Here is a 27482-nt window from a genome sequence, read left to right as displayed (position 1 = left end):
TTGCATTAATAGAAGATAGTAGAACATGGTGGATTGGACCAGATACAGGCTACAGGGCACGAGTACAAGTTTCCCAGGAGCAAGCAGGATACAGGCATGTATGGGAAATTAATACTGAACTACCACCAGCACTAGAGGAATGCAAATGCTGCAAGAGAAAATCCCAGAGGAGGCATAGGAGACATTGCCCCTTATGTAAAATCACGTCATGCGGAATGTGCAGCATCTACTATTTTGACAAGAGAACGCTCTGTTTTATACCAATACAGCGATTTTCACTTAATTATACCAATACAGCGATTTTCATGATGAAGACTTGTGTCTGAATTTGTTGTTCCAGAATTTGTGTATTTGTTGTTCCAGAATTTGTGTATTTGTGATTTTCATAATCCCCACACAGTTGGGAAACGGGAGGATCAAGAAAATCCAAAAACATGCTCTTCAATCTCAAGGTACTGCCTCCTCATCTATGCAACAGGTTGTGGCTCCTGTGTCTAGTATTGCATTTATTTCAAAAGGAGGAATATTTAAAATTTCCATTTGTACCTTGAGATTGAAGAGCATGTTTTTGGATTTTCTTGATCCTCCCGTTTCCTCTGTCTCCATGGAGAGGATCTTTTGAGTTTCATCTTCCAAGAGGACAAAAGCCTCTTCATCTTCTTCACTTTCTTCAGTTTTTCTCTTTCCGAGCTTTTGTATTTCTTTAAGTAGATCTACCTTTTCCAGTCGTAGTTGATCTACCTCTAGTGTTTCTCTTTCCAATTTTTCATATTTTTCTCGGAGTTCCAAAAGCTCCTTCTTTAGCTGAAGATTTTCTTGTGCAGTTGCTATTGCTTGAACATTTATTTCCTCAAGCTCCTTAGACTTTTGTCGTTCAAACTCAACTGTCAGCTTGAGTCTTCTTATTTCTGCTTCACAATGATTAATAAAATCTTGCTGGGTTTGAAGCAGGTTCTTAGGTTCGTACCTTGGTGGTTCTTCCATCATGACAGGCGTTCTCTTGTCAAAATAGTAGATGCTGCACATTCCGCATGACGTGATTTTACATAAGGGGCAATGTCTCCTATGCCTCCTCTGGGATTTTCTCTTGCAGCATTTGCATTCCTCTAGTGCTGGTGGTAGTTCAGTATTAATTTCCCATACATGCCTGCATCCTGCTTGCTCCTGGGAAACTTGTACTCGTGCCCTGTAGCCTGTATCTGGTCCAATCCACCATGTTCTACTATCTTCTATTAATGCAAAGATTTTGTGGGTAAAGGAGTGAATACCATGTTGTAGATCCTCAATGTCTTCACCTTCTGATATTGAATATATAGCATCGCTTTGATTCTCCCCTTCTTGAACAGATAGAATTTCATAGTCTTCCGGGATGTCCAGCTGTTCAAACATTGCTACTCTCTTGATATTCTTCCTGTCATTAGGGCATTCCCTTGCAAAGTGTCCTTCTTCGCCGCAAAGGTAGCATTTGCACTTCTTGTTTCTCACTAAATGCTTCCTTTTCTCAATTCTTGCATGGGAAGAATGGGGCTTTCCTTTGTACGTGGTTGATCTTCTCACCCCGTATTTCTTTTCTGGTTTATTATAATATCCCGGGATAGGGATTTTACTACAGAAAGATAGGTCCTTTAGTGCTCGTCTGAAGGCGGCATCTTTGCATTCTGCCTCCAGATATTTGTAGGAAAATAAAATCCTTGGGATTACTCCTATAGTGTTCCCTCTATACTTGGCTTCAAATGCTCCTTTAATTCTTTTTCCCAATTCTCCTGGCATCTTGGACCATAATTTTTCAGATAATTCAGGTCCTAAAAACATTCTTCCTGTTTTGGATGCCAATCGCATATAATCATTTAAGAACTGAATGATATACTTAAGGTTAGTGCATGATAACCTTTCAAGATCACGGTAGGCCTCCTCCTGAGCCGTGGTAGATCCCTGGAACGGATCTTCTAATATAAAAATTGTTCTTAATTGGGAAAGAATATTTTGTGTACCTCCCGTTCCATCCGCATTGGCTATGAGTAATTGATACTCCTCTGGGTATGCCATCCTCCATTGGATCCATGCCAATTTTTCTGCCTCCCCGAGAAGGTTTTCTATGAACTCCATTTTTGCCAGTGTATCCGTGAATCCTTGTAAAGATACTAAATTTTTTGTTATGGATTCCCATCTCATAAATACTTCATCAAACATTCCCAACTGTGTGGGGATTATGAAAATCGCTCCTTGTTGTTGAAATGCTGAGGGAAGGTTCCAGGCTTCAGAAAAGCTTTTGGTTTTGAACCTGGGTCTTCTCGAGCTTCCCTCATATTCAGGCTGCTGTCTTGTGGACTCAATATTTACTGCTGGGGGGTAGTTTACTGGCACCATTGTTGAGTCTTCGGGTGGCCTGTAATTTGAGATGGCAGATGATGAGTATATCTGATGTGATAATCTTGCCAGTTGCGGGTATTCCATGACTAGATCTTCTTCTAGTCCTGCCGCAATTAATTCCTTCTGAAGTTTCTGGGGATACGGCATTTCTACGTCCTCGTTTGAAGTGTAGATCTTCTGGAAGTAGTTGTTCAGATTTTCTTGTAATTCTTCCGCATCATTTTCACTTTTGTCGGATAGCTGAATATTGACAGCTATTATGTGGCTTCTTATTTCCTCTTCATCACTGAAAGTTTCATCATCAGCGTTGTTGTAGCTAATTCTGTTTGATGTTGAGGCCGCCTTGTAATTTTCAAAACTGATGGAGATCCTTCCATCAATGAGATTCCTGCTCCTGAGTTCAGCAGGTTGCATGGGGATTGACACCTGAGTAGGTCTTATTGTCCAATCCCTTCCTCTTATGTCTGCTGTGGAGTACCTTCTTCCTGGTAAAGCCCTTACGCCATGACTCGTCAGGTAGTCCACCACCCCTGAAATTTCATAGGCAAAGGCGACATTCGGGGTATTTGAAAGTCGCCCTACCATCCCCCTGGTGATTAGCAAATTGGCTTTTCCATTTTGCCATGTATCATATCCGCGGGTCAATATAGACAGCTGTATGTTGCGGTAGAAGTCTCCTACCGTCATCATTGTGTCTGGTACGACATAGACCAGCTGGCTTCCTCTGGTCAAATCTACCTCCATGGTTGCAATGATGGACCTATCATCGGCCCATCTATTGTCTCTGAACACCAGTAGAGCTAGTGTCCCTTCTTCTTGCCTGTGGAGTGTTTGGATCCTTGTTTGTAGAATCCCGAGGTGAACGTACCTCATTCCACTTCCTATAAGCTGGTCAAAGCTCTGTTCTTGGATAAATGCTCTGTCCTCTTGGTTGTTTGTGACCAGCATGGCTTCCTCTGATCTGTGTGTGTAGACCCGATGGTGTACGTCATCTCTTCTTGAGTGGTATAAAACCTCAGCAGGTGCTATTGCAGCTCTTTCTCGCATGGATAGCTGTAGTTGTGCCTGGGGGTCTATTTGTTGTTCCAGAATTTGTGTATTTGTGTCTGAATTTCTGGAAATAAGCTGTCCTAGTCGCCTTCTGGCGTTGAATATCCTCCTCTGATTTCTTCTGTAGCTCCGGATTTGGTCTTCTACAAGAGGAGCGGATGTAGATGCTTCCTGGGTTTGAGTTCTGGAAGTCATCCTTTTGCTTCTCGGAAGATTTTTATGGGATCTTTGAATACCAGAATTTTTCCTTTAGTTTCCTTAGGCCTTTCTGAAGGTCCTAGGCTGAGATTTGTAAGTTTGGTGATTAGTTCGTCAGGAACCACCTGGGATTGCACAGCCTTAGATTGCTGTAGTTCCCTTAGTGTCTGTAATTCTGCTCTTATTCCTCTAATGTCCTCAGCAATTTGTACCAGAAGCTGGATTTGTACGTTATGTTGTTTGATAACTGCTACCTGGTGACTGAGAGCTCCTGGGAAGTCACTTGATTTAAGGAAACCAAGTGATGGGGGTTCAATAGATTCAGTAGCTTTTAGTGCTTCTTTATATGACTCGGTACTTCGTGAGGATATATGGCTCATCCAAAGATTTGCTTTTCGATTTTTGAAAGCAGGATTTCAATCCTTTGGATCTTCTGGTCCAGGTTTTTGGATAACCTTAAAGCTTCTTCTTCTATTATTTTTGGCTGCTTAGATATTTCAAGTGCTAATTTCCGTATCTCAGTTTTGGTTAACGGTTTGTTTTCAATGAGTAGTGAAGAAAGGATTTTTACTGATGATTCAAGGTCCTTAATCCTTTTTTCAAGATTTTGGTTTTCTTCGAGTAAGAGTTTGAAATTTCTAAGGTTTACTCGACTCGATAGACAAGTCCTATCATATATGACAGAGATATTGTGGGCTAGTTCTTTTCTTGAGGGATTTGTGGTTTCTGCTAAGTTTAAGTAATCAAGATGAGAAGTTCGAGAATCTAGATACCATTTTTGAATAGATTCTTCCCAAAGTCCAGACATGTACTAAGCGAGCATCGTTTTAAATCTACTTACTTTCTTAATCCTGAGGGCTTGCGTCAAAGGTCTTACTTTGGTTCCCAGACCTGGCTGCCTTCCTCGGGCTCCTCACAGATTTAGAGAGCAAGAGATCGTATTATGAAGCATACTAAGTACAAATGTCGAGATGATTTGGAAAAAAAATCTAAATTAAAATAGTAAATCTAGAGGCTCTGATACCAATAAGGAAGCGATGAATAAGGAAGCGATGAAGACATGAAAGGAAGCGATGAAGACTTGTATAACACAAAAGAGAATTAATTCTTAAAACTAGGAACTCAGAACTTAGAAATTGAACTTTAAAAGCTTACAGGGTTGAGCTCAAGTAAGACTCTGGTTGTCTACCGATGTCTTGCAAGAGTTCTAGGCAAGGGTTTATATAGAAGGGAAGGATAGAATCGGGTGCTCATTGGGCCCCATTGCGTTCATATCCACTCCTTTTTATATAATTCTTGCTTGCAGCTATTACCAGTTGTTATGCACTATGAGCGGCTCCCCGAGGCTCAGCTCATTTCTTGAATGCTAAGAAAACTAAGTACATTGATTGTATAAACACTACTGGTGGTTCTTTTGTTCTTATTTGGCGGCGAAGAAAAGTTGATTCTTTCAGCTGATTGCAGGGGTCCGCCTTTTCCTACATGCTGAAGCTGGTTGTTCTTTGCGCTACGTCTTTTACCAGGGATAAGGCATCTTCCAGCTGTTGTTGCTGTTGAATGATGACTGGTAACCAATCCCTGTACCAGTTGTCTTTTCCCCCACTTCTTTTCTTGTATTCTTTTGTCTTGATTGAGTGGATGTTGATGAATTGCTGGAGCGCACTAACTGCCTGTCTGGAGGCTTCTTTCTGGATGGCTCCCAGTCTTCTTTCTGACAGTCCCATTTTGTTGAATGAAAGTCCTCCACGTGTTCCGGTGGTGATCTTATCCAATTCTTGTTGGTATTGTAGGAGGAGGTCACTTGATTTATCATCTGGCTCAGGTGAGCCACTGCCCGAGCATTGGGCTTGGCCTGTACTTCTTGGGTGGCTCCTAGGATCAGAAACAGAGATTCGCTTGGCCATCCTGCAACCAAAACATTGATTAGTCTAGATAATGAATCAGCTAGGACATTATTTTCTCCTTCAATGTGTTCGAATTTGATGTCCACGCCGCTTCCAGTTATATAGTCCACGAAGGCCATCCACCTGACTCTGGAAGGTTTATTTTGAGATGATTTGTTGAAGAAGCTTATTATGGCTTGACAATCTGTTCTTATAATAATCTCCCTTTTGTCCAGAAAATATATCTTCAGGGCTTCTAGAGTCTTCATGACAGCATGCATTTCTGCATCAATGGTGGATTTGATTGGACTGAACTTGCCGCTTGCATATGCACATATCTTTTCCGTGCTCTTGGGATCATACTTCTGTTTTTTCCACTTGCAAATTCCTCCCCATCCCTCCATACACCCATCCGTTTCTAGGATTATGAAACAATTTTCAGGGGGAACTTCCAAATCAGGGAGATTTTGTACTAAGCCCTTGATTTTTCTTATCAGCTTCCAGTCTTGCTCATTCATTCTTTTTTCTCCTGTCGGGCTTGTTTTTGAGTATAATGGGCTTAGAAGTCTGCCCAAGTTAGGTATGTAATTCCTGGCATAGTTTAGAATACCCAACCACGATCTAAGGCCTTTCTTTGTGGTTAAGTCTTCCTCTTTGTACTCTGCAATTTTCTTGATAATGTGGGGCTGGAGCTTTATCTTTGAGTTTCCTAAAATTGCTCCAAGAAACTCAATTTCTCTTACTGCTATCTTCATCTTTGTTGGGCTTAAAATCAGTCCATTCTCCTGACATATCTCCAACATTTTAGCAAGATGTTGCCCGTGCTCCCTTTCATTTTCTGAAAAGACCAAAATGTCATCTATATATACTGCAATAAAATTTTCAGTGCCCTTAAAGCAGTTATCCATTTTTCTTTGAAACACTGCGGGGGCATTCTTAAGTCCGAATGGCATTGCCAGCCATTCATATAATCCCTCAGGGACCCAGAACGCAGTCCATTCAATGGATTCCGGGTGCATAGCGACTTGGTGAAATCCTGATTTCAAATCAAATTTTGAATAAATTTTGCTGTTGCTAACCTTTTTAAGGATTGTGTTGATACCCGGAAGGCTATATTGGTCTTTCTCGGTGATATCATTGAGTCTTTTGTAGTTGAAGACCATTCTTTCTTTTCCTTTCTTTTCCACCCCAGATATTGGGTCCACCGTTGTTCCCGAATTGACAATTATTGCAGTTGTTCTGTGCTTACTCTTGCTGGGCCTGATGACCCCAATTTCAAGTAATGCCTTTACGTGCTTAGAAAATGCATCCTTCGCCTGTGGTGTTAGATGCCTCAAGGGTTTGTCTTCTACTATGAAATCCTGGTTCTTGATTTCCAATTTGCACATTATCTTGTTCTTCTTCCAGTGTCTGAGAGGATCTTCCCCGATATATCCCTGGGCCTTTAGCTGGTCTAGCAAGCTTCCGAATTTAGCCCTTATAGTTTCATAGCCCTGTTGGTCCTCAGCTGAATATAACACCGATTCCTGTATTTGTATGTAATCATCTTCGTCTAAATCCAGCTCTTCTATTGCTGAGGCTGCTGGGATGTAAGGTAGAGTATTAATAGTCGTCAGATTCTTATAGAATGTAACAGTGTTACCTTCTATCCTTACTCCTCCCTGCATGGCTCTGATAAAATTGCAGCCTATTATCATCTGGATATCATCTCCGAGTTTCATATGAAACGCATAAGTGTACGGGATCCTGAAACTGTTGTTTCCAATGGTCATTTTTCCTCCCCTCAATTTTTTGTTGGCTGTAGTTTTGGATGTGATCCCACTAAAGTGCACTACATAGGGATTTTCTTCTAGCGCCAACTTTGGTACTGCCTCCTCATCTATGCAACAGGTTGTGGCTCCTGTGTCTAGTATTGCATTTATTTCAAAAGGAGGAATATTTAAAATTTCCATTTGTACCTTGAGATTGAGGAGCATGTTTTTGGATTTTCTTGATCCTCCCGTTTCCTCTGTCTCCATGGAGAGGATCTTTTGAGTTTCATCTTCCAAGAGGACAAAAGCCTCTTCATCTTCTTCACTTTCTTCAGTTTTTCTCTTTCCGAGCTTTTGTATTTCTTTAAGTAGATCTACCTTTTCCAGTCGTAGTTGATATACCTCTAGTGTTTCTCTTTCCAATTTTTCATATTTTTCTCGGAGTTCCAAAAGCTCCTTCTTTAGCTGAAGATTTTCTTGTGCAGTTGCTATTGCTTGAACATTTATTTCCTCAAGCTCCTTAGACTTTTGTCGTTCAAACTCAACTGTCAGCTTGAGTCTTCTTATTTCTGCTTCACAATGATTAATAAAATCTTGCTGGGTTTGAAGCAGGTTCTTAGGTTCGTACCTTGGTGGTTCTTCCATCATGACAGGCGTTCTCTTGTCAAAATAGTAGATGCTGCACATTCCGCATGACGTGATTTTACATAAGGGGCAATGTCTCCTATGCCTCCTCTGGGATTTTCTCTTGCAGCATTTGCATTCCTCTAGTGCTGGTGGTAGTTCAGTATTAATTTCCCATACATGCCTGCATCCTGCTTGCTCCTGGGAAACTTGTACTCGTGCCCTGTAGCCTGTATCTGGTCCAATCCACCATGTTCTACTATCTTCTATTAATGCAAAGATTTTGTGGGTAAAGGAGTGAATACCATGTTGTAGATCCTCAATGTCTTCACCTTCTGATATTGAATATATAGCATCGCTTTGATTCTCCCCTTCTTGAACAGATAGAATTTCATAGTCTTCCGGGATGTCCAGCTGTTCAAACATTGCTACTCTCTTGATATTCTTCCTGTCATTAGGGCATTCCCTTGCAAAGTGTCCTTCTTCGCCGCAAAGGTAGCATTTGCACTTCTTGTTTCTCACTAAATGCTTCCTTTTCTCAATTCTTGCATGGGAAGAATGGGGCTTTCCTTTGTACGTGGTTGATCTTCTCACCCCGTATTTCTTTTCTGGTTTATTATAATATCCCGGGATAGGGATTTCACTACAGAAAGATAGGTCCTTTAGTGCTCGTCTGAAGGCGGCATCTTTGCATTCTGCCTCCAGATATTTGTAGGAAAATAAAATCCTTGGGATTACTCCTATAGTGTTCCCTCTATACTTGGCTTCAAATGCTCCTTTAATTCTTTTTCCCAATTCTCCTGGCATCTTGGACCATAATTTTTCAGATAATTCAGGTCCTAAAAACATTCTTCCTGTTTTGGATGCCAATCGCATATAATCATTTAAGAACTGAATGATATACTTAAGGTTAGTGCATGATAACCTTTCAAGATCACGGTAGGCCTCCTCCTGAGCCGTGGTAGATCCCTGGAACGGATCTTCTAATATAAAAATTGTTCTTAATTGGGAAAGAATATTTTGTGTACCTCCCGTTCCATCCGCATTGGCTATGAGTAATTGATACTCCTCTGGGTATGCCATCCTCCATTGGATCCATGCCAATTTTTCTGCCTCCCCGAGAAGGTTTTCTATGAACTCCATTTTTGCCAGTGTATCCGTGAATCCTTGTAAAGATACTAAATTTTTTGTTATGGATTCCCATCTCATAAATACTTCATCAAACATTCCCAACTGTGTGGGGATTATGAAAATCGCTCCTTGTTGTTGAAATGCTGAGGGAAGGTTCCAGGCTTCAGAAAAGCTTTTGGTTTTGAACCTGGGTCTTCTCGAGCTTCCCTCATATTCAGGCTGCTGTCTTGTGGACTCAATATTTACTGCTGGGGGGTAGTTTACTGGCACCATTGTTGAGTCTTCGGGTGGCCTGTAATTTGAGATGGCAGATGATGAGTATATCTGATGTGATAATCTTGCCAGTTGCGGGTATTCCATGACTAGATCTTCTTCTAGTCCTGCCGCAATTAATTCCTTCTGAAGTTTCTGGGGATACGGCATTTCTACGTCCTCGTTTGAAGTGTAGATCTTCTGGAAGTAGTTGTTCAGATTTTCTTGTAATTCTTCCGCATCATTTTCACTTTTGTCGGATAGTTGAATATTGACAGCTATTATGTGGCTTCTTATTTCCTCTTCATCACTGAAAGTTTCATCATCAGCGTTGTTGTAGCTAATTCTGTTTGATGTTGAGGCCGCCTTGTAATTTTCAAAACTGATGGAGATCCTTCCATCAATGAGATTCCTGCTCCTGAGTTCAGCAGGTTGCATGGGGATTGACACCTGAGTAGGTCTTATTGTCCAATCCCTTCCTCTTATGTCTGCTGTGGAGTACCTTCTTCCTGGTAAAGCCCTTACGCCATGACTCGTCAGGTAGTCCACCACCCCTGAAATTTCATAGGCAAAGGCGACATTCGGGGTATTTGAAAGTCGCCCTACCATCCCGCGGATATGATACATGGCAAAATGGAGAAGCCAATTTGCTAATCACCAGGGGATCCTAGTTTTGTTATACATCTGATATATTACTTCAAACAAAATCCTTGGTTTCTCCACATAGTTCTATATCATAAAATAAGATATACTGAAGAAAATGATAATTGGGACATGATAATTGGCACTGGAAGGAACTGAAGGGTTCAAAAAAAATATTAATATATAGATTGGGACATGATAATTGGCATATAACACCAACATTTTTTGGACAACAGCTCCAAAATGCAGCTATGGATACTGTCTATGAATGATTAATAAAAAAGGCCAACAGAATCTGAAGTATAGAAATGCACTTACAGACAAAAAAGGTTCTAAGAAAAATATATATAATTATAATTTATAAGAACAAAGATCAAGATCAATAAAGCCAGAAAACAGTGCGCTCAACACCATGCCAAGCAATCAAACACAATCTGCAGAAAGTAACTGAAAACTGCAACGTAGTTATCTGCTTTTTGAGTCTACCTAGAATAATAAGATGTATTATCTGCATCAAAAGTCGATGTCGAGGATTACCCAACCATATAGAACATTAAAGACACTATCTACAAAGAAATCTGCCACTTAATATATTACAGTTGACACATTTTTGAACAGGACATAACCACAAAACATATATCAATTAATAATTTTCCCATGTTTTCATTAAGTGAACTTTCACCAACATGCTAGGTTTCTGTTTCTGCATACTAAATATTCATATGGGCAAAAAAGAAGCATAAATGAAAACCCACCTTCACCAGCGGCAATAAAAGAAAGTGCATGTCCTGGAGATAAAACAACTTCATCCTTTATACCTTCAACATAAGTACCCTACAAAAAGGTTTCAACTGTGATTAGAAAAGGAAAGAAAAAGCTTTCTCCACAACATACTGATTTAGAAAGGTTTCAACTTATTGAGAAACTGTCCTATTAAGCCAACAGCAGAATAGCCAAATCACATAAATAGAAACAATTGAAGTGATATATTTACCTCAATTATTAAGCTCCAGAAGTTTCATAGACAACCAAACAAAAAAGGCCACTAACAAATGCCAAAACATAAATACATAGTTAAAAAAAAACAAAGCTCTCCAACAACAAATATTTTGAGGAAAAAAATCACATGTTGATCTACAAAAGGAAATTCCTCTCCTATTACAAACATTAATGTTGGCCTTACAATATCTGAGACACTAGATGTCTGATTTTTCTGTTCTTAGCCATCTTGAAATGATTAAAACAAGCCTCAAGCCGAATCATTCATTGAGATAAAATGCTAAAGCCAAGGCAAGTAAAAATTTAGATAAAATCATGTTCATATCCAAAAATACAAAATTCCATCTTAATATGGTCACTGGCTGATATCCCGCAAAATGTATATAGCCTTCTCCTCGATCAAATATACTTGCTCACTTCTTGGTTCATGCAAGAATGTAACATTTTTTTTAGTATGCATGCTATTTGAACATTTCAGGAATAAGTAAGCAATTCCAAACCATGCATGCCAAAATGACAATTGAAATAGCTCATGGTCCATTGTATCATACTAAATCTGATTTTTAGACATGTGACATGAGACCTTCAAGATAATTTATTTTGTTCACATGTTTACCATCTGGACTCAAGACCCCACCAATAATATATCCATTATGAAATAAGAACAAACATAACAACTAAAAATGCATAATTCAACCTAAAGAGTTTACAGACAACTGGATGGCTTCAACAAACCATTAACTGTTTGAGTAAATCTGGCCTGCTAAGGTTCGGTGTAGAAGCTTAGGAAGCAAGCATACACATGTAAGAGAAAAATAACAACCTATTCTTTACAACCAGTTGGAATTAGCTGCATGAATATTTCTCCACCTTTGACCACCATTAACAATAATGTCAGGAAGGGCCATAGAATTGTTTTTTGACATTATAAACAAGTCATGTTCTACTTCTCCAAGCATCATCATTGTTAGGCAAGATAACTATTTTACGAAGGGCCAGAAAACAATATGCACATTGTCATTAATTAGACAAATGTCTTCATACCTGAGCATCTTCTCTTACACGCAGATTTTGTCCAGTGGGATCAAGCAAGTCATTAATAACCTAAATAATAACAAGTCAATAGGTTAGCAAAAACCTAGGAAATTATATATGCTTTGAAGAGTATCATAGATTACATGCAACAAAGCTCAAGATTGTTAAATTATTTACAATGGCATTTTTGTGATCAAATTTAAGTACATTTGATCGGGAAACTTCTAGCAAGACAACAGTAATCCAGGTATCGAATTACAAGTATACATTAAATATTCAATTGGATTAGCACCCAATGAAACATATAAATGACTCACATGTAAGCTATAGAATAAAGTTAACAATTATATTTCAACTACAATAAATCATGATGTAGACCCTTACCTCATTGTAAATTTCAAGGTATGATACACGGAGTAAAAACTCTCTTCCTGGGGTCTGCCAATAAAAACTCAAGTTTCAGAATCACAATTTTAATTGACTAAACAAGGAATTAGTATTGCAAGAAGGATCCGGTACAAAAGGTATGTTTAAATTACAATTTCCAAAGAAAAATTCAGCTACAATGTCACGTGCAATTTCAAACATTGCCCCCACAATGTGCCTACTTAATATGTAAAGACCACAAAAGTATAATGTTTTTTATTTTTTTCAACCTTTCTGGTCAAGTTTCAATATATCAATGCAACAATGTGTCTTCACATGAAAGGTCAATGCATCATATCAGGCAATAGCTTCATGGAACTCTGTAAATGGATTAAATCAAGATCAGATTTACTCCAATCTTGTTATTCCACGTATGGACCACAGTTTTTCCCTTAAAACTCAGTTTGAGAATTGATATACTAATCTGGTTATTAACTGGTTCATGTAAGGATCAACCAAGATCTAATTTGTACACAACCAAATCAGATTTAGTACTACCTACTATTGGTTATATGAAAATCAACTTCTAGTAGTATATACCAAACAATTACTTTTGTAATGTTTCTACCAGTAGATCTGATATAATGGGCAGTGGAGTAGTTATGCAAGAAGAAAGACATTAATTAAACACTGATAATCTGTAGCTCTCCCATTCCTCTCCTACTCTCCTATTGCTCTCCTCTCATCCTAACTATGGAAACCCAATACGAATGGCCTTTTAAAGAACAATTAAAGTAGTTCTTCCAAAAATACCATGAAACAGGTAATTTAGCTGACCTCAGACTAAGACTACAATACAATTCCTCTCTTATGCCACCAAATCCATTAAGCTCTTTAGTATCAACTAATCTTCAGACTTGCAATGATGATTGGGAAAGTGGAAAGACATAGTGGCTTTTAGCTATCCTAGTACTCATAGTATGATGCAAATGAAAAGAAAATTGTAACTAACCTTAAGTATGCTACGAATTTATTCACTTTGACATATAATTTATTATTCGTTATCTTCTATCTAATTTCCTTTTGGTTTAAGGTTCATTATTCACGAGACAAGATAATCATATGAACATATAATAAAGTGTCAGTCGACAAGACTAGAATATGTAATATAACAACCACATTTAATGGTTTGATCCAAGAGATAAGATTAAACAAGCTTCTATATTCATTTGATTTTAGAGATTTCTTAACACTAAGCCATCTTGAACACTGTAAACACATAGATTTAATCATTTTCCTATTTAGCAATGCTGACTATAATAATAATGAATAAAATTCAAATAATCAACTCAAACATGGTTACGAATGCAACTTGTAACCATGTATTGTCCCATAGAGAAATACTCAATGTTCTCAGTTCCACAAAGAAATTGCAGTAGATATTGGGTTACAGCCAATCTGAATAAAAGAGATAACCGGCTAAATATAATAATAGAGACACTTAATAGCATACATCTTGAATTATGCTGAAGACATCCTTGATGGCCAGTGGTATAATACCAGGAGTCTTGGGATCCCCCTATAAATGAAAGAATCAGCACAAAAGATATGAGTTTAAACAAGGATTGATGCAGCTGCATGGAAAACTTTGTATATACCTCACAAAGATTCAAAGATTCATGCTCATATTTATAGGTTCAATGTGGAAGTTCATGGTTCACACAGGTAGCAAGCAAAAAAAAATTCATGCATTAACAAGGTGATATTGTAGCCAATACTGAGAAAACAGAGAAAAAAGATAATAGCAGTAAATTTCTGATCCTACTAAAGAATATATTACAAGTATACAATGAGACATTAAGAAGTAAATGCTTGATGCAATAGTCTTCAAGAGAAGTAGATATAAATTGAAACATCACATCAAGTAAGAATTTGAGCTTAGCTTCAGCAGCTGCTTGCCAAATACCTAATATGCTGTGTGATCTGAAATCTCTTAGTACTCAAGTTCACAACAATCTCCACATTATCTTCATCGTTAGAAGCCTCCTTGTAGATGCCTTATTTTCTTTTTCTTGATGCCGCATTAGCCCATCAACGGAGTTGATTTGTAGTAATTGTACAATTCCTAATATAGCCTAATTAAAAATAGCTATTCTTTTAAGGAAAGTATAGGGATAAGAGAGAGAGAGAGAGAGAGAGAGAGAGAGAGAGAGAAGGACCTTGGTGACTGACCACTATGTGCTGGCACATTGATAATTTTGCCCTGGTTGATGGTCAATATCAAGAATACATTCCAAATTATGAAATACCATAGACTGATCTGGCATTGCATCATCATTCTCTTCATTTTTCCCCCCTTTTTGTCTCCTTTTGCTACATCTCATCAACTTTTATTTCTTCTTTGATTTTAATATCACACATGCTTTGTCAAGCAATCCAATGTTAATCTGTTCTCAACCCAGCATATGATTAGTCAAGTGTTTCTTAGTGTTTGTACTGTAACTTGTCCAAAGATGGAGTCAGGAATCAGTCACATGAGAAATCTAAGGCTGATATTCTTAACACTAATCAGATCAATGAAAAGGCATTTAAGTAACAACTAATCAAGTGACCATAGCAAGAATGTTTTATAGAAGAGGATGAAAGTGACCTTCAGTTGGCCATTGTCAGAGGGTACTCTGCAAAAGTAAACAACCAAAAAGCATCTACAGAAGTTGATTATTGTCAAATGTTGCAGTTCAAGCTTCCAATAGAGTAACTAGATCTAATATGCAAACTTCAATTATCCCACAGTATTTTGCATGTATATGGTCAAACAGTAAAATTTACTTTGCTAAGGAGAAGGTGCAGGTTGAATTCCTGGAGTAATCATCAGAGAAAACTATATTTGGAAATTAGTTTTTGGACATGAAGTCCATGAGAAATAAACAAGAATTTCTACTACTCCCATATGATATGGTGACATATTCCCTTTATTATATCTTCTTCCATGAAAATTGACCCACCAGTTTTGCAAGGATAAGAACATTGAACAGCAGAATCAAGTGGAAATGATCCACCAATTGTGCAATGTAGTCAAATTAAAGAGCAGTAGAATCAAGGGCCTATTATTATTCAATTAAGTCTTGAGCACAAATGGGCCTCTTTGCTTTCTCTCATAACACACTAGTATTACTCCCTGAATGCATATTTCCTTCACTTGCATCAGAGATGAAGGTTCATTGGATGGAGCATCAAGATGAACATCATTCAACGCTATAGTTTCTTCTCTCCCCTTTTTTATTGAAGGTACCAGCATCAATGCAATAAATAAATAGAAAGTATATCAACTTGAAATACTAATCGAACACGACTTAAGCAAGTTTAACAGAACCAATCACAAAGAAAGTGAACCAACATTAATATATGACAAAAATTGTGCACCAATGATTAAAACTCAAGCAAACTAGATGGGTTCATTTGGGAGCAGGAAACTTCAAAATTGAGTCACTGAAAACGTGATACGGTGATAGCATGTCTCTTTACGTGGGTTGGAAATAAGAGAAAATACCAAAAGAAATACTATAATCAACTAAAAGAATTGTGAAAAATAAAGATCATTAGGATAGTCTATCACATGACTGTCAACTTACATGCATTGTGTGGGTCTTGCCACTACTAGTCACACCATAGGCAAAAACCGTACCTACAAGTCAATGTGGAGTTGAGGTTAGTAAGCAGCTAACTAATGCTTAGATATGAAAGATCTAGATTGAACACGGCATTATAGAAACAAGCCAATGTAAATTTTAATTAGTTCCAATTAGTAGAAAGAGCCTCTTTCAAATAGAAGAGCACAAATAATTTTTTTTTGGCTAAGAAATGCCATATATGAAAATACAAGCAATTTTTTGGTTAAGTTCATTGACAATGATACTTGGCAACTTTCTTACACTCAACTGTTACCTGATCGAAATCCAAAACTTAAATAAAGCTTTTAAAAATATATAAGTTAATATAGTAAAGAACCAGGCATGCTCAAAAACATCAGAGCCATCAAAGAGTTGAAAAAAAAAAGGTGTAGAAATTATAAGAATCCAAGGAATTTAATATTATCTTTGTAACACCCCAACTTAGTCCTACATCAAAAGTCAGCAAGGACTTAAATTGACTCTGATGAGTGAACAAATGCTTCAGCTCAATAAAATTAATGGGTTAGTTATCCCATCAAGTCATATCATGACAAATGATGTGAGTTGATCAAGTATTGGACATGATGAGGGATTTGAGTAGAAAAGATCATTCGTAGACCGGACCACAAGGTATGTCACAGCATAGAGCCACCATTATGCAAACCTCACATATGTCATGCTATGGTTTGGTCTAGCCTATGTTGGACTTGATGAGAACGTCAAGCCACCAATTTAGTCTCACATCCGAAGTGAGTAAGAACCTATATCGACTCATAAGAGTCTAACGGCTGATTTATAAGGGTCTGATGTCTGATTTACAAGGGTCTGATAGTTGCTGTTAACTCAAGGTTAGGTATTTTTGACTACTGGTTCAATTTTTTTGACTAATGGTTCATGCTCAACAAAATTAATGGATCACTTTCATACAATCTTCCTCAACTACTACGACTTTCAGAATCACAAGCCCATAAATGCATTGCAACATCCAAAAATTAATGAGCCACAAGTTAAGGAAAAGGCATTCAAGTAGCTTGATTCCTTACATCTTTCTATTTTACATCAAACTCACACAGTTTGCCCCTTTCTTGCCCAAAGTAACATTCACCAAGAATAATAAACCTTGTCAAGTACTTATATATCTGATTGGCATACAATCCATGATTCCACTAGTCACCAACCAACAAAAGGTTTGTTACAATTTAATAACATCAAGCAAATATAGTATAAATATCTCCCATTGCATATCCCTTTTATTTTGTAATTAGTCAATTAGTCTAAGTGCTAAATATTATAAAAAGTTGGATAACGTTTCCTACCAATTATTTTGAAGTTTATTTCTTTAAATTTTATAACAGTAAAGAAGTAGAATTTTTATCTACAAGACCAACCTTGTCCTTGCCAAGCCAAAGAAACGGCATAATTGAAGAATACAAAGCACATTTGTACTCAACATATGCAAATAAAATTTTGAGAACTTGCAGCTAAACAATGAAAAAGAAGACCAAGTTAATAAACCATTGATGCCCTCCATCGCAGCTTTGACTATAGGCCGAGCAGAAACATCATAAACTACTTGAGTAGTTGTGGAAGGACCAAAAACTCTGTCTACAAAATAAACAAATATTAGATAATGACAAATTAATAAGGGTAGAATAAGAAAGAATTAAGGTTTGAAACTGGTATTATTTAAAGATGTATCATCCAATAGTTTCTTCCATTTCAGCAAAGAGGAAAACAGTATACGCATATCAAAACTTCATAGCAAGCAAGACTTGGCAATTGGACAGTAGGAGACAGTATTCTGTTGTTCGACGCATTGTGCGATTACAAAATTGAAAGAGATGACAGTGGAATAGAATTTTTGCACACACAAAAAACTGCAAGATAGAGTAAAAATCAGAATTTTAAAAGAACACTTTGCATACAGTTGCAATGCCTTCAAAAAAATTACCCTTGACAAAGCTTAGCTGCAAAAGAAAAGATAGATTTGATTCTTCTTAAGGAAAAAATTCCAACCTCATCATATGCGAGCTATAGCCTTGGTAGAGCTACATGGTAGGAAGAATGTACATAAAGTTACAACTGTAGACTCCAAAAAAAAGTTCAAATACACATACAGCACCCTTAAACCAAGTCCTGAAATATCATGAGAATTTTATATTAACATCACTTGAGATGTAATTGTGGCAAATTACACTGTTCATTCATCTACTTCAACAATAAACTAAATAAGGATCATTGTGAGGGAGAAGAGTAACTAATACCTATGAGTCATTTAGGTGTCCTGCCAGCTTCATGAAAAAGGTTCTAGTTCATGGCCCTATAAAAATGTCAATCAAGACTCATTTTCACAGGGTTATGAAGAAACTGTAACTTGAATCTAATTGCCTAATAAGCTGAAATATAATGTATTAGGGGTGGCATTAAGATGGACTAAAGGTTACTAAGTGGTCTGGATCCCAAATAATTCACATTGCAACTCCTATATAGACAGTGAGCCTATGACGGATCTCTAGCATAGATGGGGTTGGGACAGATGAACCTATCCACCTTTTGTCGCAAGGATCTCCACTCCAAGGTTTAAGATCTCAGTTGGGTGTCAATACCTATCAGTATGGTTCCTGTACAAACCAATGCATCAAATTTCAGTACAGGCCATTACCATCCAAACAGGAGAGAAGAGGAGAGATGGAGAAGAGGAGGACGAGATATGGTGGAGGAAACGGTGACCGGGACAAGGAGGAAGGGGAGACACCAACAGGAATGCAGTGATGGAGGACACAACTGCCATGCAATGAGGAAGAGGAGATGGCGCTGGAAGAGGAGGAGAGGGGGGGAGAGAGAAGTAAGGATTGAGGACAATGAAATTGGAAAAATATAAATGTCAAAAATTAAAGAAACGGATTATATAGCGAACAATAATCTTATCATCAAGTACTTGTATTGGGTTATTTACTGTTTGGTATGATGAGCAAGTCAGCCAGTCCAACCCATATAACCCTAACCATGCAAAATCATCCAATCTGCATCTCCATCAGTTGTCAGACTGGTAAATAACAGCCCATACTGACCAGTCCGTATAGTATTTGATGATTTGCACAAGTCTCCAATGAAGAAGGCTAGAACAACTACAATGTAGTATCAACCTTGGTACTTTACTGCCTAGAGCATGACAAGATGAGCAGTAGTGATGCTGATCAGGAAAAACAATATACACGTGAACCAAATCCACCAAGCTTTTGACTATTACAAAAGGCTAAGACGTGCTGTGTTATCTGGTTGAAATAATAGAACTAGAAATTAGGCTAATCTTGCAATTATATTCTTGGCATTACCAGTATAACATCAGAAAGATAACAGAAACATGAAGCTCTGTCAAATGAAAATGGAATGGGACAAGAGGCATTGATATCATGCTTAGGATATTTAAATGAATGTCTTAGCAGGGAACAGAAGAAACCATATAGGAGCACAGCAAAAGGCCAGGTAATGCACAGAACAACATAATGTGATTCACAACCACTTCTGTCCATGCATGAACCAATCTACGATGACACAAGACTGTAATTGTCCACTCCTAGTATCCTAATGCCGAGTAAAGCAATGTACAAAACAAGTAATGTCACATTGACACGTGAAGTGGATAACTTTGCAGTGGTCCTATTTCCATTCCAGAACAATGAAGATGAAAGTCCATCCCACTGTGCTTGGGACACGTTCAGAAGATATGACAGAGTAGGAGCTATGTGCAACAACTCCTCAGTGGACAATTAGTACATCACAATGAGATCAATTGCAAGTTTCAATAGCTGCAGTTAGTTTGTCCAGCATGACAGGTTACTAAAAAGAACAGCAACAACAAAAATATTCCAAAAGATAATTCATTGCTTCTTCTTTTTTGCACAAAAGATATCAGTATCACGAAAATCAGAAAACAATTAGCAATAAAATCTTACCAAATGCATAAAATGTGGATGGACTGTACTCGCTACGGACTATCTTATCCCCATCAGCATACCAAGCCATCTCATCTCCTTGCTTAAACTCACGGTCACTGCAATGCGCAGCCAAATTCATCTGATAAACTCATTTCGACATCCTAAAATAACAACAAAAAATAACCTCCAAGAACACCTTATTCACCACCAAAACCCACTTCAAAATGCATGAAAAAATAAATACATCCATAAACAAAATAAATAGATCCCCGAGCCCAACCTACTCAGATCTGCGCCACACCCTCAGATCCATCCCCCTTACCTCATAGGCCGAAACCTGACGGTCACGGAGATGCTATCCCCAGATCCTCCGGAGTCCGCAGGCTCGACCACCAGCTCCTCGGCCGAGAACCCGGCCGGTGCCACCCGCGCCTTAGAGTACTCCGCGCGGACGCGAGTCGGGGTCACGGATCTGGAAAATCCTCCATTGGAGGAGGACCCATAGAAGTGGGATGACACCGAGGACGGGGAGGACCGGGGGATCAGGCGGCCGTTCGCGAAGGAGGAGGTGGACGAGGAGGAGGAGTAGGAGGTGGAGGGCGGCTTCCGGTGACCGAAGGGAGAGCTGCTCCGCCCCCTCGACGAGGAGGAGGAGTACGGACCCACCATCAATGGCGGCGATCAAGAACTCTCCCCCACTCCTTCGGCCCGCTGGCACGCGCTAACGGAGAGAAAGAGAAGAGAAGGTGGAGAGGGTAAGAAGTGGCGAGGAGGAAGCAAACATCGGTCGGACGATATCACATGACTAGATTCGAAACATAAAAGAGGAAGAGGCAAGCAGGGGTTCGGTCTCCCCTTTTCTGCGGAAGAGTTCAGTCGGTGGCCAGGGCACGAGTTAAAGAGGAGAAGCAAATGGGTAGGTTTCTCCCGTATGTAAAATAGGGCGTGGGTGACGTGGAAAACGTGAGCCGACGTGGAGCGTCTTAATTAGATGGAACTTAAACGACAGATCCGCGATACCTAATTTTCTATTGGTCCATAACTCGGTCCCACTTGATTGTCCAATCACAATGGAAAGGGTTACTCGTTTACGGGGCGGGAGAAAGCGACGCGACGACCGATGGAACGTGTGGGGTAAGCCGTAACCGAGCTGGAAAGAGGGGGGTAGATCCTACCCAATTTTCCTTTCATTTGTAAACATGTTATTCCAGATCAAAGCCGTCCATTGATTTGGGGCTGCTGATTCAAGGTTGGATTGGAGACTCGAACGGTCACCGTGATTGCAGGGGATCCCGACCAAGGGGAAAACTTTGAAATAAAGTGAATGAGCGGGAATAACCGCTGGTTGCAGCTTATTGATGGATGATTTGGTCCGACTCGACAAAAAAGCGTCGTTGGTGATGGGAACGGCCGTTTCTGGTGCCGCGGGCTGAACCGGGCACGGATTTCATGATGGCAACAACGACGGTGAACCTTCCATGACTCGGACCGGTTATGGTGTAGAACTCTTGGTGGACCAAAACAACAAATCTGGGAATTGATTGAACAGGATGTTAGATTATATTAGCATAAATATAGATTATATTTCATGTGATTAGAACGATGTGATCGTTTTGATGATCATCAATGCTGTAATAGATCTATGATCTTTTGAACATGAATCGAAAAAGATGCAGATGCACAGCGTGCGCCTCACGTGACAGGGACGCTCATACCAATGTCCATCTACTGTGCTGCGGACCTTTGATGGCAACGGAACCATACCTTGTTGTCGATGAGAAGATGTACCTTGTTGTTGTGCCTTGTATCAAATGGATCGTCTCATCTACGGACACTGCTTTGGTTATTGCGGCATTAACTAGGAGTCATCATGGCGTCCCATTGGATGCCTTCTCTCGTCTCCCCTTCTAACGAGCACTGCAGGCGTAGTAACTCCGAGGAGCAGAAGCCAGCAGTGTCAATATACTGTTGGCCTGCAAAAGTTCCATTGGAGTTGACAGTTAGCACCTCTCTCTCTCTCTCTCTCTCTCTCTCTCTCTCTCGCTCTCGCTCATTGATCGGTTGGAACCACACTAATTATTTTGGCTTGGTTTAGTCTAAGCAGCAATCATTGGGTAATAAACAAGTAATAAATGTCCCGGTCTTAGTGATTGACGGAATCATTATGAGAATTATGCCAATATGTATGGTGTCTCCTTTGAATTGTTTGGTCTACGCATAAAATAATAGTTCTTAGAGTATATAAAATAAAAAATAATATTCATTTCATATCACTAATTGATATGATATATTTCAACACCGTCCATATTGCAGCGGTCAGTGACCATGATAGTGCCAACAAAGGAGCTCCAGGTTGATATAATGCGACACTTCAAACCCGAACAGGACGATCACTTGCTCTCGTACGATTCAACGTCGTATACCGCTGAGTCATTCCGAAAATCTCGGAACAACGCTACACAACGCAGGTCTGTATAAGTCGATCAATGCTCATCCGCGAGGTACAAGTCAACCACCCGATGAGTCGACAACTATTAATGAATCATGTACGATCAACCCTGTATAAAAGTCAACCACCTAACCAATGTTAGGGAGAGGATTTCAAGTATTCAACTCCCTCTTACTTCACTCAACACTAACTTAAACTTCGGATTAGTCGAGTTGAAATTTCTTTCTTTCGACTTTAGCCTATGTGTAGGAGCTTAGTGATGAAGAAGCAAGCAACCTGCCAAGGGAGAAGGTGAGCCCAGGAGACGAAGCTCGAACCAAATCTAATCGAACACTCACTTCTACCATCCGAGCATTCATATGGGCAACCTTGAGCATCTGAGATTGGACCAAGCCGTACTAACACTTCGGCTATGGCATAAAGGTCTCTCGATATTTTAGTACTAGAAGAATGACCCTCCTTCAGTCATTGCTCGGTTCAATCATTATCCAAGCAGTTGCTTGACCAAACATAGGCCCGAGTAGTGTTGCTTGGCCAAGCCAGTGTCCGACCTACGTTGCTTGACTAGGCCATTCCACGGTGCTTGAGCGACGTTGCTCGACCAGTCATGTATAGTCAGTCGTTGCTCGGTTCAATCATTGTCCGAGCAGCTACTCGGCCAAACACAAGCTTGAGTAGTATTGCTCGACCAACCCAGTGCCCGAGCTACATTGCTAAGCTAGGCTAGTCCCTAGTGCTTGAACAACGTTGCTCGGCCAGTCCTATATAATCAGTTGTTGCTCAGTTCAATGATTGTCCGAGCAGCTACTCGATCAAACATAGGCCTGAGTAGTGTTGCTCAGCCAAGCCAATGCCCGAGCTACGTTGCTCGGCTAAGCTAGTCCTTAGTGCCTGAGCAGTTTTGCTCAATCAATCATATGCAATTAAATCATTGCCTAGTTTAATCATTGTTTAAGCAACTGCTCGGCCAAACTAGTCCCCAATGCCCAAGAAGTGTTGCTCGGCTAGTCATATACGGTCACTCGTTGCTTGGTCCAATCACTATCCGAGTAGTTGCTCGGTCAAACATGGGCCCAAGTAATGCGCCAGGTGCCCGAGAAATGCCCTTCAGCCACTTGAGTGTTCGTACAGTATCATTTGAGTTATGTTGATCAACCAACCCCATCCCCGAGTGATGTTCCGCAACCTGTTCAACCCCGAGTGGAAGCCGCCGACTAACCAACGACCGAACCACTAATCCCAGCATGACGGTCAACCTAGCCAACAAGAGGTACTAAGCCATGCCCCGAGCCCCTCCCAGAGGAACTTAGTGCATGCCCCTAAGGGGGGAGGGGGAGGGAGAATGATATGACATATTTCAGTACCATTCACGTGACAGTTGTTGACGACCATGACAATGCCAACAAAGGAGCTCCAGGTTAGCACGACGTGATACTTCAGACCCCGAACATGGCGACCACTTGCCCTTGTACTGTTGGGTACGAGCAGTTTCAAAAAGCTCGGAATGGTGCCACACGACGCGGGTTCGTATAAGTCAATTGGTGCTCATCCGCAAGGTACAAGCCCGCCGCCCAAGGAGTCGACAATCATTAAAGAATCATGTACGATTGACCCTCGTTCATAGGTATAAAAGCCAACCTTTCGACCAACATCATGGAGAGGATTTTTAGTATTCAACTTCTTCTTACTTCTCTCAATATTAACTGAAACTTCGGAGGGATCGAGTGGAGAAATCCTATTCCGATTTCGGCTTATGTGCAGGAGCTTGACGACGAAGAAGCAGACAACCTACCAAGAGAGAAGGTGAGCCCGAGGAGACAAGGCTCGAATCCAACCTAACTCGACACTCACTTCTACCATTTGAGCATTCACATGAGCAATCTTATGCATATGAGATTGGGTCGAGCAGCACACTCAATAATTGCATGCACATGTATCTCTATTTTGCACTAAACCAGGGAAATGAAGGCTATAATCCACATATGTTATGGGCCAAGTCAGGCTCGGCCCACGGACAAGCGTACGGTTGCTTCAAAGTAAGGCGGACGCAGCAACACGGCAGAGGTGTTCTTCTAAGCCCCTTCACGCGCCGACGATGCATCGTGGTCGCCGTTTGGGCATCACCGGCCTTGTGGTCGCGGTGGGGCTGCTGCTCTTGGGATCCGCGACGGAGGCCGACCGCGGGAGCAACTCTGCCGCCGCCTTCGTCCAAAACGTCGTCTACTCCAACAGGATCGCCATCTTTTCTAAATCCTATTGCCCGTAACTCTCCTTTCCTTTTCTCTGGTTTCTTGGTTTAGTTTCTTCATTCTTGCATGGTGATCGATGTGGATTTATATGATCTCGATCTCGTTGGTTTGGTATCGGCAATTATATGTTGTTCTTATGATTCAGTGATGACCTATATGAATTGATGTCTTGATTATCGAGACTTGGTCTACCAAAAAACGAGATTTTGGTCATCGTCGTCGTTTAATGTACCGGGGAGGCAATAAATGAGCTCAAGCAAAATTTCCCGTTTTCTCTTCCAATAAAAAGTTCTACTTGACCATAATATTATCTTAATTTTGTTAATAATTCATTTAAAATTATAATAGAACATATATTGATAGCCTAAATGGCACTAAAATTATAATAGGCAAAAAATAAGGTTTAAAGGTTTTACAATATTCACTTTGAAAAAGGAATTTTGGTAGAATAGGCACTTGCAAAAGATTTTACAATAGGAACAAAAAGATTTTAAAAAGGATTTCCTCGAAGCAGGTCCTTTTGTTGGTTGCAATAGGCAATTTGGTAATCGAACAATTATGCACTGATTTAGGTTGGATAGGGTCGAAGAAATTTTTTGTCACTTCTTGAATTTGGATGTGTTTCTGTAGTAACTCTGTTCTGCTCATTCTTTCCTAAAGCTTTTCACTATGAGGAATAAACTGGATTATCAATGGTGTTATGGAGGTAAACTTTAAAAAATTGTGGATCATGATAAGTCAGATTTCATTCAACATCTCTAGTAGGAACCTATGCTTGATATAGTCATCAACTTAGGTGATATATTGAATGCTAAACTAACAGGTTATTTAACTTACCCTGAATCTTTCTGGTTGTCCTTCCATAATGCTAGCCACTGACAAACTGAGATTCCTCTCTCTCTCTCTCCCTCTCTCTCTCTCTTTGGCAAAAATCTTCAATCTGTCAAGTCATTGATCTATATTCTGTGCATGATGGCCTAGTAATCTTGTTGTTATTGTTTACAAAGAAGTGAAAATGGATAAATATGTTGGAAACACATGCATGGTTTGTTTCTCAAATGTAACTTTGGTTAATCAAGCATTTGTGCAATTTTTATGCGATGATGACGGCAATAATTCTGAAAGGAAATTATAATATCATAATTATTGATGGTATATCTGCAACAGACCCCATTGATATCAAGTCATTCTAAGCATACTTGCTCCTTACTTCCAAACAAAATCTCAAGATGTTAAAAAATAATAATATATTAGCAGTAAAATAGATTACAAGGTCCAGGAAACTCATTCACAATTGATAATTTGTAATAATAGTGCATTAAAACTGGATGCTGAGAATTTGTTTTGAAGGTTCCTTTTTATGTTGATATTCTTAGTATTTAATGGATAATAGGTAGTTTAATGAACTATTAGATTCCTCTCATGACCTTTTTGTGCGTGTGTGTGTGTGTGTGTGGGTGGGTGGGTGTTTTTTTTCGCCCGGGGGGGGGGGGGGGGGGTTGGACGGTGTTTAAGGTTGCTGGCAAGGACTTTGGAATTTTCGAGTCTTTCAGGATGCAACTAGAGTCATTATTTGTTATTTTATTCTGGTTATCATCATTTTTCATTTGATAAAAATACAAGTATGGTTTGATACTGCATTTCTGCTGTAGGTACTCTTTACGCGCTAAGCGAGTTTTCAGTGAGCTACAGGAGAAGCCGTTTGTTATAGAGCTTGATCTTCGGGGTAATGACATTGCGTTTTATTTGCATACAACTTTCAGCAGAATGGAAAAGAATTGCCTAAAAAGTTAAAATGTTCCAACTTTTAACCGGTTCTTTTTGCCATTTTTCTCGCTTGGTATCTGATTATGCAGATGATGGCCGAGAAATTCAAAATGTTCTGCTAGATTTAGTTGGCCGCTACACTGTACCTCAAGTATTTATCAATGGTCAACATGTTGGTGGCTCAGATGGTTGGCATCCCCCACTCGATAAGTTCTTTGTGTTTTAAATTTGAGTCAACTTTTGGTTCATTTCCAGTGTGATTCTCACTTTTCTCCATGTCACCAGAAACTTTGGATGCACTTGCTAATGGTCAGCTTCAGAAACTTCTTGGGAAGAGTTCCATATAGTTATTATTGGTGATGCTAATAACTGTAGCAAAGGTGGAAACAACATACAAGTTCATCTTCAGATCAAAAAGCAACCTTTTCTCCTGGAATGTTTTGATGTTTATGCTCTAAGTTTAGAGTGGATGGAATTATAAAATATGCAGGAATATTGATGATCATTTTGTGACTATTGCTAATGTTACTGTCCCGGAAGCTCCTCAACAGATACTTGTCATGGCTATGTGCAATGTCTTATTGTGGTAAAACATGATGACTTCTACAAGAATTATTCTCGAGGTTGCTTATTTGTTTCCTCTGCTCACCTTTCCTTCTCTTGCACCGGTTATTTTCGCTCTTCGTAGAAGCAAGCTAGCCAAGAAGTGTTTGCATCTTAATGGCAGGTATTAACAATCTGTAATTAGAAATAAAAAGATTATGATGGTTTTTCTTAATATGATCTGAGCTTTTGCCCATTGTCTCTGATATGAGACAGGATTTTCAGTCAAATACTGAGATGTGATCATCCAAGTATTTGGATGGTTAGTATTAGAGAATGGAATAGTTGTGATAATTTTAACGTATTGAGCAGTAGTTGATGTGATATATATATATATATATCACAGGTTGCATTTCTCTAATAATATTTGCTAGAAATTTTGAATTTTTGGTTTATTATATAGCTAGAACACTAGGGTTGAATTGATGTTTATTATTGTGAACAGTATTACTATCACTATTTGTGAGCATTCTTTATAAAAATAAAATATTTGTCCAACAAAGT

General features: G+C 39.3%; 2 protein-coding genes across 3 annotated transcripts in view; one reads left to right on the top strand and one right to left on the bottom strand.

Annotated features, from left to right (window-relative positions):
- The window catches only part of LOC103970324 (kinesin-like protein KIN-7K, chloroplastic), a 42975-nt gene extending 22183 nt beyond the window's left edge, over positions 1-20792 (bottom strand). Inside the window, exons 1-8 of one of the 2 annotated variants that reach the window (XM_009384056.3) lie at positions 20233-20792; positions 19929-20026; positions 17488-17577; positions 15934-15986; positions 13815-13880; positions 12320-12373; positions 11945-12004; positions 10657-10735 (exon numbers count right to left, since the gene is read on the bottom strand). In XM_009384056.3, coding sequence (XP_009382331.2) covers positions 10657-10735; positions 11945-12004; positions 12320-12373; positions 13815-13880; positions 15934-15986; positions 17488-17577; positions 19929-20026; positions 20233-20579 — 847 coding nt within the window. In that variant the 5' untranslated portion in view covers positions 20580-20792. The remainder of the gene's footprint in view (positions 1-10656; positions 10736-11944; positions 12005-12319; positions 12374-13814; positions 13881-15933; positions 15987-17487; positions 17578-19928; positions 20027-20232) is intronic. The other variant, XM_065174698.1, reaches the window with a different exon arrangement.
- Positions 20793-24381: 3589 nt separating this feature from the next.
- On the top strand, positions 24382-27006 carry LOC135652691 (monothiol glutaredoxin-S6-like). The gene is made up of 4 exons (XM_065173833.1): positions 24382-24621; positions 26261-26334; positions 26465-26563; positions 26661-27006. The coding sequence occupies exons 1-4, from the start codon at positions 24455-24457 to the stop codon at positions 26720-26722; spliced, it is 402 nt and encodes a 133-aa protein (XP_065029905.1). The 5' UTR covers positions 24382-24454; the 3' UTR covers positions 26723-27006.
- Positions 27007-27482: the final 476 nt, after the last annotated feature.

The sequence above is a fragment of the Musa acuminata genome, chromosome BXJ3-11 (assembly GCF_036884655.1).
Source record: "Musa acuminata AAA Group cultivar baxijiao chromosome BXJ3-11, Cavendish_Baxijiao_AAA, whole genome shotgun sequence".
NCBI lineage: Eukaryota > Viridiplantae > Streptophyta > Magnoliopsida > Zingiberales > Musaceae > Musa > Musa acuminata.
The sequence above is the reverse complement of the archived record's forward strand: the minus strand, read 5'-3'. Positions and strand labels throughout refer to the sequence as shown.